This window comes from Pseudophryne corroboree, chromosome 3 (genome assembly GCF_028390025.1).
Source record: "Pseudophryne corroboree isolate aPseCor3 chromosome 3, aPseCor3.hap2, whole genome shotgun sequence".
Classification (NCBI taxonomy): domain Eukaryota; kingdom Metazoa; phylum Chordata; class Amphibia; order Anura; family Myobatrachidae; genus Pseudophryne; species Pseudophryne corroboree.
In genome coordinates, this window is record NC_086446.1 from 776,392,071 (window position 1) to 776,406,555 (window position 14,485).

Below are 14,485 nucleotides of genomic sequence, written 5' to 3' on the forward strand. Positions count from 1 at the left end.
AACTGGGGCACTGGGTGGCATAGTTTGAACTGGGGGCACTGGATGGCATAGAGTGAATTGGGGGCACTGTGTGGCATAGAGTGAATTGGGGGCACTGTGTGGCATAGTGTGAACTGGGGGCACTGTGTGAAATAGTGTGAACTGGGAGCACTGTGTGGCATAGTGTAAACTGGGAGCACTGTATGGCATAGATTGAACTGGGGGCACTGTATGGCATTGTGTGAACTGGAAGCACTATGTGGCATAATGTGAACTGGGGGCACTGTGTGGCATAGTTTGAACTGAGGGCACTGTGTGGCATAGAGTGAACTTGGGTCACTCTGTGGCATAGTTTGAACTGGGGCACTGTGTGACATAGTTTGAACTGGGGACACTGTGTGGCATAGTTTGAACTGGGGCACTGTGTGGCATAGAGTGAACTTGGGTCACTCTGTGGCATAGTTTGAACTGGGGGTACTGAGTGGAATAGAGTGAACTTGGGTTACTATGTAGCATAGTGTGAACTGGGGGCACTGTGTGGCATAGTGTAAACTGGGAGCACTGTATGGCATAGAGTGAACTGGGGGCATTGTATGGCATTGTGTGAACTGGACGCACTGTGTGGCATAATGTGAACTGGGGGCACTGTGTGGCATAGTTTGAACTGAGGGCACTGTGTGGCATAGTTTGAACTGGGGACACTGTGTGGCATAGTTTGAACTGGGGGCACTGTGTGCCATAGTTTGAACTGGGGCACTGTGTGACAAAGAGTGTACTTGGGTCACTCTGTGGCATAGTTTGAACTGGTGGCACTAAGTGGAATAGAGTGAACTTGGGTTACCATGTAGCATAGTTTGAACTGGGGGCACTGTGTTGCATAGAGTGAACTGGGAGTATTGTGTAGCATAGTTTGAACTGGGGGCACTGTGTTGCATAGAGTGAACTGGGAGTATTGTGTAGCATAGTTTGAACTGGGGGCACTGTGTTGCATAGAGTGAACTGGGAGTATTGTGTGGCATAGTGTGAACTTAGTGCACTGTGTGGCAATGTGATCTTAGGGCACTGTGCAACAACATGAACTGAGGGCACTGTGTGGCATAGTGTGAACTGGGTGCATTGTGTGGCAATGTGATCTTAGGGCACTGTGCAACAACATGAACTGAGGGCACTGTGTGGCATAGTGTGAACTGGGTGCACTGTGTGGCAATGTGATCTTAGGGCACTGTGTAACAACATGAACTGCAGGCACTGTGTGGCATAGTGTGAACTTGGGTCACTGCGGCATAGTTTGTACTGGGGGCACTGAGTGGCATAGTGTGAACTGGGGGAATTATCTTTCTTGCCAGAGACAATCAACTATTCCAGGACCATATCTTGAAAACTAGGGTATGTCCGCTGAGATCGGCTTCATTCTCTAATATAACATAGAACAATTGCGTATCATTATTCGTATCAGGGCAGCTTTTACTCATTTATTTTGATCTTTTCATAACATCTTAATTATTTCAAGCAGAACACCTCATGCAGATTCATTAGATACATCAGAAGGATTATCTGGATCAGATATCTCCCCCTTCCTGTTTTGCACACATATCCCTGCATTAATAATCACTAGGACTAGAACTGTTTCATGTTTCTCAACTCAAATAGGTCTTAAAGTGATACAGCCCTGTCTGTAAGTAGGGATATGATTTACTTAGAGTGTAAGCTCTTTTGAGCAAGCCCTTACATTTCCCGGCTTCATTTATGCTGCTGGATTTTCCTCCGCTTTGTTGTCACGGCGTAACAAGCTTGCACTGCTGGCTCCGCCCCCTGAGTGCATGACGTCATGACATTGCGAAGCGGGGGGCAGAGCCGCAGGGAAACAGCTGTACAGACTGCAGGGTGCATGTCTGGATCAGCTCCTGACTGACAGTTTCAAACACAGCCTGCAACATGACAGTTATGAGCTGATTAGCTGGTACTTTGTCTCTCTTCCCTTTATTTCTCTCCAAGACTAAGGGGGACATTTACTAAGCAGTGATAAGAGCGGAGAAATGAGCCAGTGGAGAAGTTGCCCATGGCAACCAATCAGCACTGAAGTAACATCTATAATTTGCATACTATAAAATGATACAGAGCTGCTGATTGGTTGATGGGGCCACTTCTCCACTGGCTCACTTCTCCGCTCTTATCACTGCTTAGTAAATATCGCCCTTAGTACACAACCCCCTCTTCAAGCTTTGATAAATCTTCACCTGTCTCACTCTCATCCATTGATTTCTGGTCTATCTGGAGTGAAAATTAGGTGGGTGGGGTGGTCCTGGTGCACATTCCTCTGCCGCCCTCTAGAACACTGGACATTAATTTTGGAGAGATCTGTCAAACAGTCTAAAGAGGACAAGTCAAGGTGTTTCCGATAGCAACCAATCAGACTCCAGCTATTATAATAGAGTGCGCTAGATAAATTATAGACTTTGGTATGGCCATCGATAGTTTTTTTCCCAACAGGAGGAAACCATTGACAGTTGACCCATCTGGCAAGCTCAGACTGCAGCCGCCATCCAACATCGGACCCCACTTGCAAGGGTCACCATCGATGTACATCCTACACCACCAGGGGAATGGCTGATACTAGCATGTGAAAATATGCCTATAGGTCTTAACCACAATCTCATTCGCATGCATACAAATGACTGTAGCGCCATCTGCAGGCTATAAACAGAAACGGCAACATAAGAAAATCCGGAGGCGTTTCATACGCCTATGTGTAAGAATGAGCCACAGATGAGGTAGATACTGGTATACAGTATACAGGATATTTGGTTGCTCAGAGGGATCCCCACGGTTCTGTAGGGATCACACAGTTTTTACGCTGATGAATCAGACCTATCCACCGATGCGGCCGAGTGTTTTTACTTTTTAGAAGTGGAGGTGTTGCCCATAGCAACCAATCAGACTCTAGCTTTTATCTTCAAGAATGTATTAGATAAATGATAGGGGCGAAGGGTTAATGTGTATGGCACAGGGATATTAGTAATTCTGAGGTGCAATTGAACTGATAATCCCTAGTGGGTAAAATGTCCATTTGCAGGGGTATCAGTAATTGCAGGGGTTTAAAGAGTTAACTGATAGAATACTCTCAGTTCATAGAAAGGGTGAAGGGTTAATGCATATGGGGCAGGGATACTGATGATTCCTGGCACGTGAGAGGTTAATGTAAATGGGGCACTGGTAATTCTTGGTGGGTGAAAGTTAATGTATATGGGTCAAAGCTGCTATCAGTTCTTGGAGGATGACGAGGTATTGTATAAGATGCAGGGGTACTTGTAATCGCTGTAGGGTGAGGGGTTAATGTATGTGGGTCAGGGCTATGACTGATAATTCCTGTAGGGTGAACGGTTTATACGAGCAATGGTTAGTACTGAGTACTCCTATATACAGTATTACTGTTTATTCCTGGAGGGTGAATAGTTAATATATAATATGAAGGGTTACTGCTAATTCCTGGCAGGCGAGGGGTTAATGTTAGTGCAGGGATACTGGTTATTCCTGAATGGTGAAAGCTAATATATGAAATGCAGGGGAACTGGTAACTCCTGGTGGGTCAGTGGTTACTATAGCAGATGCAGGGCCCAGGGCACTTGCTGGAGGGTGATGGGGTTAATGCATTGCTGGTAAATACTGGTGGGTGTGGAGTTAATGTATATGGGGCAGAGATACTGCACTGGTAATTCCTGGCAGGTGAGGAGTTAATGTATACAGTGCAGTTACCATTCCTGGAGGGTGAGGGGTTAATGTATACAGGTTAGTGCTGCTGGTATTTCCTGGAGGGTGAGGGGTTAATGTATACAGGTTAGTGCTGCTGGTATTTCCTGGTGGGTGAGGGGTTAATGTATACAGGTTAGTACTGCTGGTATTTCCTGGAGGGTGAGGGGTTAATGTATACAGGTTAGTACTGCTGGTATTTCCTGGAGGGTGAGGGGTTAATGTATACAGGTTAGTACTGCTGGTATTTCCTGGAGGGTGAGGGGTTAATGTATACAGGTTTGTGCTGCTGGTATTTCCTGGAGGGTGAGGGGTTAATGTATACAGGTTAGTGCTGCTGGTATTTCCTGGAGGGTGAGGGGTTAATGTATACAGGTTAGTACTGCTGGTATTTCCTGGAGGGTGAGGGGTTAATGTATACAGGTTAGTACTGCTGGTATTTCCTGGAGGGTGAGGGGTTAATGTATACAGGTTAGTGCTGCTGGTATTTCCTGGAGGGTGAGGGGTTAATGTATACAGGTTAGTGCTGCTGGTATTTCCTGGAGGGTGAGGGGTTAATGTATACAGCAGGCTTTCCCAACCACGGTCCTCAAGGCACACCAACAGTGCATGTTTTAGTGATATCCAGGCTTCAGCACAGATGACTTAATTAGTAGCTCAGTTATTTTGATTTAATCATCTGTGCTGCAGCCTGGATATCACTAAAACCTGCACTGTTGGTGTGCCTCGAGGACCGTGGTTGGGAAAGCCTGGTATACAGGTTAGTACTGCTGGTATTTCCTGGAGGGTGAGGGGTTAATGTATACAGGTTAGTGCTGCTGGTATTTCCTGGAGGGTGAGGGGTTAATGTATACAGGTTAGTGCTGCTGGTATTTCCTGGAGGGTGAGGGGTTAATGTATACAGGTTAGTGCTGCTGGTATTTCCTGGTGGGTGAGGGGTTAATGTATACAGGTTAGTACTGCTGGTATTTCCTGGAGGGTGAGGGGTTAATGTATACAGGTTAGTACTGCTGGTATTTCCTGGAGGGTGAGGGGTTAATGTATACAGGTTAGTACTGCTGGTATTTCCTGGAGGGTGAGGGGTTAATGTATACAGGTTAGTGCTGCTGGTATTTCCTGGAGGGTGAGGGGTTAATGTATACAGGTTAGTGCTGCTGGTATTTCCTGGAGGGTGAGGGGTTTCATGTTAATTTATATAGTGCAGGGGTACTGGTAACTCCTGGGAAGTGATGGGTTAATGTATATGAGTCAGGGCTACTGGTGATTTCTGGGCAATGAAGGGTTAATGTATATTGGTCAGGGTTACTGGTGATTCCTGGACAATAAAGGGTTAATTTACATGGGTTAGGGCTAGTGGTGATTTTTGGACCATGAAGGGTCAGTGCTACTGGTAATTCCTGGGCAAGGAAGGGTTAATGTATATGGGTAAGGGCAACTGGCGATTCCTGGGCAGTGAATAGTTAATGTATATGGGTCAGGGCTACTGGTAATTCCTTGTCAGTTAAGGGTTAATGTATATGGGTCAGGGCTACTGGCTATTCCTGGGTAGTGAATGGTTAATGTATATGGGTCAGGGCTACTGGCTATTCCTGGGTAGTGAAGGGTTAATGTATATTGGTCAGTGCTACTAACACTTAATGAGTATGGGTCAGGGCTGCTAAGGGATAATGTGTATGGGTCAGTACTACTTGTGATTCCTGGGCAGTGAAGGGTTAATGTATATGGTATGGGCTACTAGTGATTCATGAGCAGTGAAGGGTTAATGTGTATGGGTCAGGGCTACTAAGAGTTAATGTATATGGGTCAGGGCTACTGGTGATTCCTGGGCAGTGAGGGGTTAATGTCTATGGGTCAAAGCTACTAAGGGTTATCGTACAGTATATATGAGTCAGGGCTACTAAGGGTTAATGTGTATAGGTCAGGGCTGGTAAGGGTGAATGTACAGTATAGGGGTCAGGGCTGGTAAGGGTGAATGTACAGTATAGGGGTCAGGGCTGGTAAGGGTGAATGTACAGTACAGGGGTCAGGGCTGGTAAGGGTTAATGTGTATAGGTCAGGGCTGGTAAGGGTGAATGTACAGTATAGGGGTCAGGGCTGGTAAGGGTGAATGTACAGTATAGGGGTCAGGGCTGGTAAGGGTTAATGTACAGTATAGGGGTCAGTGCTGGTAAGGGTGAAGGTACAGTATAGGGGTCAGGGCTGGTAAGGGTGAAGGTACAGTATAGGGGTCAGGGCTGGTAAGGGTTAATGTACAGTATTGGGGTCAGGGCTGGTAAGGGTTAATGTACAGTATTGGGGTCAGGGCTGGTAAGGGTGAATGTACAGTATCGGGATCAGGGCTGGTAAGGGTTAATGTACAGTATTGGGGTCAGAGCTGATAAGGGTTAATGTACAGTATAGGGGTCAGGGCTGGTAAGGGTTAATGTACAGTATTGGGGTCAGGGCTGGTAAGGGTTAATGTACAGTATTGGGGTCAGGGCTGGTAAGGGTTAATGTACAGTATTGGGGTCAGGGCTGGTAAGGGTTAATGTACATTATAGGGGTCAGGGCTGGTAAGGGTTAATGACATGTACAGTATAGGTCAGGGCTGGTAAGGGTTAATGTACAGTATAGGGTCAGGGCTGGTAAGGATTAATGTACAGTATAGGGGTCAGGGCTCCTGGTAGAGCTGGGGACACAGGAGGAGAAGTTCCCTTTCCCAGGCTGTGTGTGAGATCACAGGGAGGGGCTGGAGGGAGCCTCAGATCCCCGCACTCATCCACACAGCCCAGTGCCGGCCGGGGAGAGCTGCACATCGCTGCCGGGAGAGAGGAGCCTGGCCGGGGACATGGAGAACTATAGAGGTACCAGCCTAGGTGTGCCCTGCTGCCCCTATAGCCCCTATAGAACTGCACAGCGGGGGTACACTGTAACATGGATGTAACATTCTGTGTACTGTCTATATTCAGTATATACATGGCATGTCAGTATAGAGGTACCAGACTGTAATGTCAGCTGCCTATATGTGTTCTGCTGCCCCTATAGCACTGCACATGTATGTAACATTCTGTGTACTGTGTATATACATGGCATGTCAGTATAGAGGTACCAGCCTATATGTGCCCCCCTGCTGCCCCTATGGCACTGTACAGCGGGGGTACACTGTAATATGTATGTAACATTCTGTGTACTGTGTATATACTGTATATACATGGCATGTCAGTATAGAGGTACCGGACTGTAGTGTCAGCTGCCTATATGTGTTCTGCTGACCGTATAGCACTGCACAGCGGGGGTACACTGTATTATGTATGTAACATTCTGTGTACTGTATATATACATGGCATGTCAGTATGGAGGTACCAGCCTATATGTGCCCTGCTGCCCCTATAGCACTGTACAGCAGGGGGGGGGGGTATACTGTATATACATGGTATGTCAGTTTGGAGGTGAAGCGTTACACATGGACAAGAGCTGGTATTGACACAGATATATAATTATATATTATGCACAATGATGGGAGTACACCCATATAATGCACTGTATGCCTGGCTGTACACCTGTAGAACGGATTAATAATCACATATAGCAGCCATATAACCAGGTAGTAAAAGTATCAGATCAGTATTATTGTTTTAATTGTGCACAAAATAATTTTTATTTAATACAGGCAATTATTTCTCTAGTTATTCTCCTGCATGCAGCAGCTGTAACCTGTGTAGCGGATTGTGTGGTATAATGGTCACTATATGTGTGTACTGTGTATATAGGCTGCAGCAGGTAGTGCAGGCTGCAGCAGGTAGTGCAGGCTGCGGCAGGTAGTGCAGGCTGTGGCAGGTATTGTAGGGTGCGGCAGGTAGTGCAGGCTGCGGCAGGTAGTGTAGGCTGTGGCAGGTAGTGTTGGCTGCGGCAGGTAGTATAGGCTGCGGCAGGTAGTGTAGGCTGCGGCAGGTAGTGTAGGCTGCGGCAGGCAGTGTAGGCTGCGGCAGGTAGTGTAGGGTGCGGCAGGTAGTGTAGGCTACGGCAGGTAGTGTAGGGTGCGGCAGGTAGTGTAGGGTGCGGCAGGTAGTGCAGCCTGCGGCAGGTAGTGTAGGGTGCGGCAGGTAGTGTAGGCTGCGGCAGGTAGTGTAGGGTGCGGCAGGTAGTGCAGGCTGCGGCAGGTAGTGTAAGCTGCAGCAGGTAGTGCAGGCTGTGGCAGGTAGTGCAGGCTGCGGCAGATAATGCAGGCTGCGGCAGGTAGTGTAGGCTGCGGCAGGTAGTGTAGGCTGTGGCAGGTAGTGTTGGCTGCGGCAGGTAGTATAGGCTGCGGCAGGTAGTGTAGGCTGCGGCAGGCAGTGTAGGCTGCGGCAGGTAGTGTAGGGTGCGGCAGGTAGTGTAGGCTGCGGCAGGTAGTGTAGGGTGCGGCAGGTAGTGTAGGCTACGGCAGGTAGTGTAGGGTGCGGCAGGTAGTGTAGGGTGCGGCAGGTAGTGCAGCCTGCGGCAGGTAGTGTAGGGTGCGGCAGGTAGTGTAGGCTGCGGCAGGTAGTGTAGGGTGCGGCAGGTAGTGCAGGCTGTGGCAGGTAGTGCAGGCTGCGGCAGATAATGCAGGCTGCGGCAGGTAGTGTAGGCTGTGGCAGGTAGTGTAGGCTGCAGCAGGCAGCGGCGCCAGGCCCAGGTGAGGGCAGGTGCTCATTGTTGCAGCACGGACGAGCTGGGCTTTGTGGTTCGCCCTGCGATGTGAATGGCATTTCTTTTGTCTTCTGATATAGTACCTCGGTATATAGCGCCCAGTGTGAGTGTTTAACCATTTCAGGGCTGGCAGCCAGTGAGGTTATTCACAGTATTGATCAGTTATCACATTAACCTTTACATGACGCACGTTACATTGGTAGGTGATAGGAGCGGCCACGCGTGTTATTATATCGCTACACGTGTTATTATATCACTGCAGAATCAGATTGGATGAAGTTGGAAAGTCAGGAAACGTTCAGTGGGAAAAGGAAAATCTGATGGGACTCTGGGGGGATTAGTGACATAATAAGATGTATCCAGCGGTCAGAGCGATCTGCGGGGGTTATGTGTGCGCTGTACACGCTGCCCGTATACTACATGGGTACCGGAGTGTGGGAAGGGGGCATAATGTGAGACAGGGGGAAGAGTGTGTGTGTGGCGGGGGGCGCTAGGGGGTCTTCATACGTGAGAGTGGGGAGAGGGAATAATATGAGATAGAGGGAAAGTGGTGGTTTGGGGGGGGAGGGGTCATCATATGTGACATGGGGAATGTGTGTGTGGGGGGGTTGATGGCGCTATCCATGGCGGGGCGTCTAAGTCTCGCCAAGCGTTTTGTAGCATATGGCGCAATAGGTGAACCAGGACACATCTGTATATAAATACATACAGACACACACACGCTTGCACAATCAACACAGGTCACGCAATGTGCTGCAATGCTTCGGCCATCTTGTGACTGTCCTCGGAGCATGGAGTGAGGCCTGAGGCATCGCCATCTTCTTCTAATATTAGACATTTAGGGGCAGATTTAACAATGAGTAATGTTACTGTTATGGGTGGGATGTACTAACCTCTTGCGGTACATTAGTACCACAAAGAACAGCTCTCCCGATCAGAGCTGTCCTTTGCGATCAGCGCCCATCACTGAATTTCCGGGTTTATGACCCGGGAGTCCGTCTGCGCAAGCGCAGAGTGACGCGGGGGATCCCTCTCAGTAAGGATGCGAAAAGAAGCCCATAGACTTCTATAGGGTAACACCGGCAAAAGCCAGCCTTACCAGCCACATCTGAATGAGGCCCACGGTGCGGCAGCTTAGCGATTGCTAACCCCAAATCCAGGGTAGAGAGTGGATGGCGTGCTACATGATGTACTTCTACCTCACCTGTACTGTAGGTTGGAGCTCTGTGACCTAAGTGCTGCTGAGAGCAACATTATTGTCCTAATCCGGCGGTGTCATTGTCACTGACTTGTCTGTTCCTTACAACATTTCCTGCAGCAGAAAACAGCGGTACTCTCAGTAGCAGAATCCCCAATAACACGCTAGCTGTTAATGCATTGTATGTTGTCTTACAGTAATATTGTCATTGGGCATTATATGGCGGCCACGGAGACATTTATAACATGTGGTGCACAGTAAAAAGTTGGTGTAGCCAGTAAGAACCAGATGGAATTACATGTACAGGCCCCGGACGTCTAGCATGTTATGCGTGTCTGTCTGCTCCTGTCGGTTATGTCTGTGCACATGTGATATATGTCTGCGCTCACATGAGTTATGTCTATATGTTCCCGGTGTCTTTGAATTACTGACACCAGGATCTGCATTTAATCTACTTTCAAGGAATTCCCTGATGCAACTGCTGGGAAACCGTCTGAGAACAAGAGATCGTTATCACCTGACAGGTTACCTGCAGGAATTTACATACAATCAGATAATCTCCTTCTTCTATCCTATCTGCTGGGAACGTCTCCGGACAGTTTAGCATTGTGATGTAGGTGGGTTGGGATCTCGCTATGCGACACCTGGGCGGCAGGTTTTCCCGGAGACCAGCCCCACTACAAATCCCAGGAGCCGGCTACTAGCTGGGTTACACATGTGCTTATACCCCACGGACTGGTCCTTACTGCTCCAGGCCCCATACCTCCGCTGCGGCGGGGTGCACCAATTATATTTTATTGGGGTGTGGATTAAAAGATCGACAGTATATAGTCAATAGGTTGACGGTAGGTTGACGACAACAGATGGTCGATAGGGTCAAAAAGTCAACGTGCAAATCTTTTCTCCAGCATTTTAAAGGGGGGTACACACGGAGAGATCCGTGTTTAAAATCTAAGCAATCTGACCAGATTGCTTAGATTTTAAGCACGGATCTGCCGTGTGTATGCCCTCCAGCGATAGGGCCGCGCATTGCTATCGCCGGTGCTAGATTGGCCGGCATGCAGGCTCAATCTAGCGGGTCGCTCACTTCAGCGCTGTGCGAAGTGAGCGGCCCCCCATCCGTCCGTCCCCTCGCGCAGCACATCGCGCTGTGCGCTGAGCGGGGGGAGAGATGTGTGCTGAGCGGTCTGTTTTAAGATCGCTCAGCACACATCTCTCCCGTCAGTACTGGCCTTTAGGCTAAATTGTAATTTCTCTGTATTCAGGAAGTGAAAAGTGCGGAGAAATCACTGATTCTGTGTGTGTACAGTGCCGCAGCCCCACAGGTGTCAATAGGGGGATGAGCATAAAGTCACAAAGCTTCTCTCAAAAACATAACGACATCTCTGACGATGAAAAGGCCCCTTAAAATGGGATATTTTTAATTAAGGGGCTAATTCAGATCTGATCGTTAGCAGGCGATTTTTGCAGCCCTGCGATCAGATAGTCGCCGCCTACAGGGGGAGTGTATTTTAGATGTGCAAGTGTGCGAACGCATGTGCAGCCGAGCAGTACAAACAGATCTTACTCAGCCGCTGCGATCACTTCAGCCTGTCCGGGACCGGAATTGACGTCAGACACCCGCCCTGCAAACGCTTACACACACCTGCGTTTTTCCAAACACTCCCTGAAAACGGTCAGTTGCCACCCACAAACGCCCTCTTCCTGTCAATCTCTTTGCGTTTGCCTGTGCGAATGGATCCTTCGCACAAACCCATCGCTGAGCGGCGATCCGCTTTGTACCCGTGCAACGCGCCTGCGCATTGCGTTGCATACGCATGTGCAGCTTAGACCTGATCGCAGGCTGGTCTGAATTAGGCCCTAAGCACTATCACATATAATTATACTGTAAACGATCTCCAGGAGAATTGCCTGCTGCCTCCTTCGAGTGCCCTCAGAATTCTGGACTGTCCTGGGCACTCGGAGCAGTGGGCAATCTCTAGTTACCACGCGGGGCACTAACTACTCAGTTGGGAAGAGGAAGTATCTGGGATGACGGAAATCTGGAAGGACTGTCCCCGGATAACTGATGCCAGTCGCACCGTAATCTGCGCCTCCTGTCTACTCTGTTATTTAAGATCTATTTTTTACCCGCTGACCATAATTATCCCGTGCAGTGACATTTAGCGCTGCAGGACAGAGGCGACTAGACCCGCAGACATGCATTTAGCAAACAGCTGTGACATCACAGTATAGGAATATGGAAGCTTCCCTTGTCTGTGTAACAGATCTGCAGTCATTTACCAAAAGCAGGAGAAGTTCAGCTATATGGAGCTTGGCCTGCTAATTAATGCCATCTTCAGATGTCGTTAGCCATTGTAGGATGCAGGTTTGCAGAGAGGGATATTCGGATCCTCCCCTGGCAGCTTATACAATGAACATGTATGGCCTGGAGACCACCCACGTGCAGTAGGTACTCCGTATAGGCTGCTACAAGGAGTCTGCACAGAAGGCCTGATTTAGATCCCATTGTATTAGGCATACAGTAAGGCAGGAGGGCCCTGCTCGTGAGAGTTTACAATCTTACAACTACAGATGGGTCCACCGTTATCTTGAGTAGTTTTCTGTGCCTAGTCACAACATGACTTATTAGCATAAACCCTTCATCTATTGTTCTCAACTGCAATACAATACAGAGAACAATACAGCAGGGCATTAAGTCATTACAGCAGGGGATTAAGTCTGACTGGCCAGTCTCAGTTAATCCTATTAACCGTCAAGATAAATGTGGACCCATCTGTATAATAATAATCCAGGTGGTGGAATGGCGGTACCAGGAGAAGGAGCCCGTTCTGCTATGGGGACCAGTAACTTCTAGGTACATCTCTACCCCTTACTGCAGAAGTGTTCTGTGCTGTGTGATGCAGCCCACCACGCCCACCTCATACAGCCCTCGCACCAGCATCATTCCCCATGTCAAGTATACAAAGTACACTCCCGTGCCAGCCTTCCTCACCCCCCACCACAATCCCCCTTACCTTTCATCCCTGCGGTGATGTTGGGTAGCGTTCGGTCCGTGCTGGATGAGACCCTACTAGTGAGGAGAGCCAATGGAAAGCGTCCAATGAACTCACGAAGGCTTCTATCCAGAAAACCACAGGTGGTTAGGTTATAGCGTATTATAAAACCCATGTGGCTTCTATTTGCAGCCGTAACAGTGGTTTCAATTAACGACGTACAGGGAAAGTGAAGAGAAGGCGGTCGGCGAGACCACTTGGGGGTTTTGTCATCAACTGCACGTCATGCCAAGGGCCAAAGGATGCAGACTGGCATGCCAAGAGTTGGATGGGCCTGGTTTACAGTATGGGAGTATTATCCTATATACTGTATCCCAAGTCACTCACATACTGATTGCTGTATAAGGTCATGTGTTTCCGCTTATGGCTAGAGCCAAGATGGCAATACGGTTACTGGAATGACCTTCCTCTGTAGGCATGTCAGTAGAGCGGGCATGGCCATACAGGAAAAGGTGGCACTGCTTATAACGTCCTTAAAGGCATCAAGCCATGGGCTATAGGATTTTGCAGCCACCTGATATAATACATTCTACCTGATATAATACATTCTACCTGAAGTCGGACGTAAAGTGACCATAAGCGCAGATGGGTGTGGCAGCCAGACTTATCACTTTGAGTATCCATGCGGCTTCATTTGTACAACAGCAAACACAGATCATTGGGGGTCATTCCGACCCGATCGCTCGCAGTGTGCCGGCGCATGCTGGACGGCCGAAGGCCGTTGTATTGTAGCGATCGCCTCTGCCACGGTCGCTGGGCGGGAGGGGGCTGGACGGCGGCGTTTATCCGCCATTTAGGGGGCGCGGTCCTGCCAACAGAGGTGTGGCCGGACCATTGGGGGGGCGGGCCGCGGCGGCTGCATGACGTCACACGCAGCTGCTGCGACCCGGGCAGCGAGGGGGTTCTCCTGGCCAGCCGCAGAAGCTGCGCTGGCGGGGAGTTACTCCTCAAATGCGAAAGCATCGCCGCTGTGCGGGGGGTGGCACTGACATGCGGGGCGGACTAGCCCTGTGCTGGGCGTCCCCCCACATGTCTGAGTGCCTGATCGTAGCTGTGCTAAATTTAGCACAGCTACGATCGACTCCGAATGACCCCCACTGTTCATTGGGGGTCATTCCGAGTTGTTCGCTCTCTAGCAGTTTTTAGCAGCCATGCAAACGTTATTCCGCCGCCCACTGGGGGGTGTATTTTAGCTTAGCAGAAGTGTGAACGCATGTGCAGCCGAGCTCTGCAAAAACAGTTTGTGCAGTTTCTGAGTAGTTCTGAACCTATTCAGCGCTTGTGATCTCTTCAGCCTATTCATGTCCGGATTTGACGTCATACACCCACCCAACAAACGCCCAGCCACGCCTGCGTTTTTACAAACACTCCCTGAAAACGGTCAGTTGACACCCAGAAACGCCCACTTCCTGTCAATCTTCTAGCGGCCGTCAGTGCGAAGGAAAACTTCGCTAGAACCTGAGCACAACCACAAAGGGCTTTGTACCCGTACGTTGCGCGTGCGCATTGCGGGGCATACGCATGCGCAGAAATGCCGATTTTTCACCTGATCGCTGCGCCGCGAAAATTGGCAGCGAGCGGTCAACTCGGAATGACTCCCATTGTACAACAGTAGGCGCAGTTTGCTGAAAGCCACTGAAGCATACTTACCGGCTTTCTGTCTGGGGGCAGCGAGGTAGGTGGTTCGGGGAGAATGGTGCAGGCAGTTGGGTCAATGCAAGGGGTGATTGCATCATTGTGGTCCAGCCTCGCCATAGAATGCCACCAGTGGGCAAGTGGGTGGCAGCGGGTGGTCAGGAGGATCCTCCAAGAGACTTACCCCCTTTTCCAGGCAACCGGTAGACGGGTGTGGTATTGA

The 14,485-nt window shown here is 49.3% G+C and overlaps 1 protein-coding gene across 2 annotated transcripts in view; it reads left to right on the forward strand.

Annotated features, from left to right (window-relative positions):
• Nucleotides 1–6,464: 6,464 nt before the first annotated feature.
• The window catches only part of AFAP1L2 (actin filament associated protein 1 like 2), a 187,305-nt gene continuing 179,284 nt past the window's right edge, over nt 6,465–14,485 (forward strand). Inside the window, exon 1 of one of the 2 annotated variants that reach the window (XM_063962546.1) lies at nt 6,465–6,569. In XM_063962546.1, the coding sequence (XP_063818616.1) occupies nt 6,554–6,569 (16 nt within the window). In that variant the 5' untranslated portion in view covers nt 6,465–6,553. Of the gene's footprint in view, nt 6,582–14,485 lie in introns of both variants that reach the window. The other variant, XM_063962545.1, reaches the window with a different exon arrangement.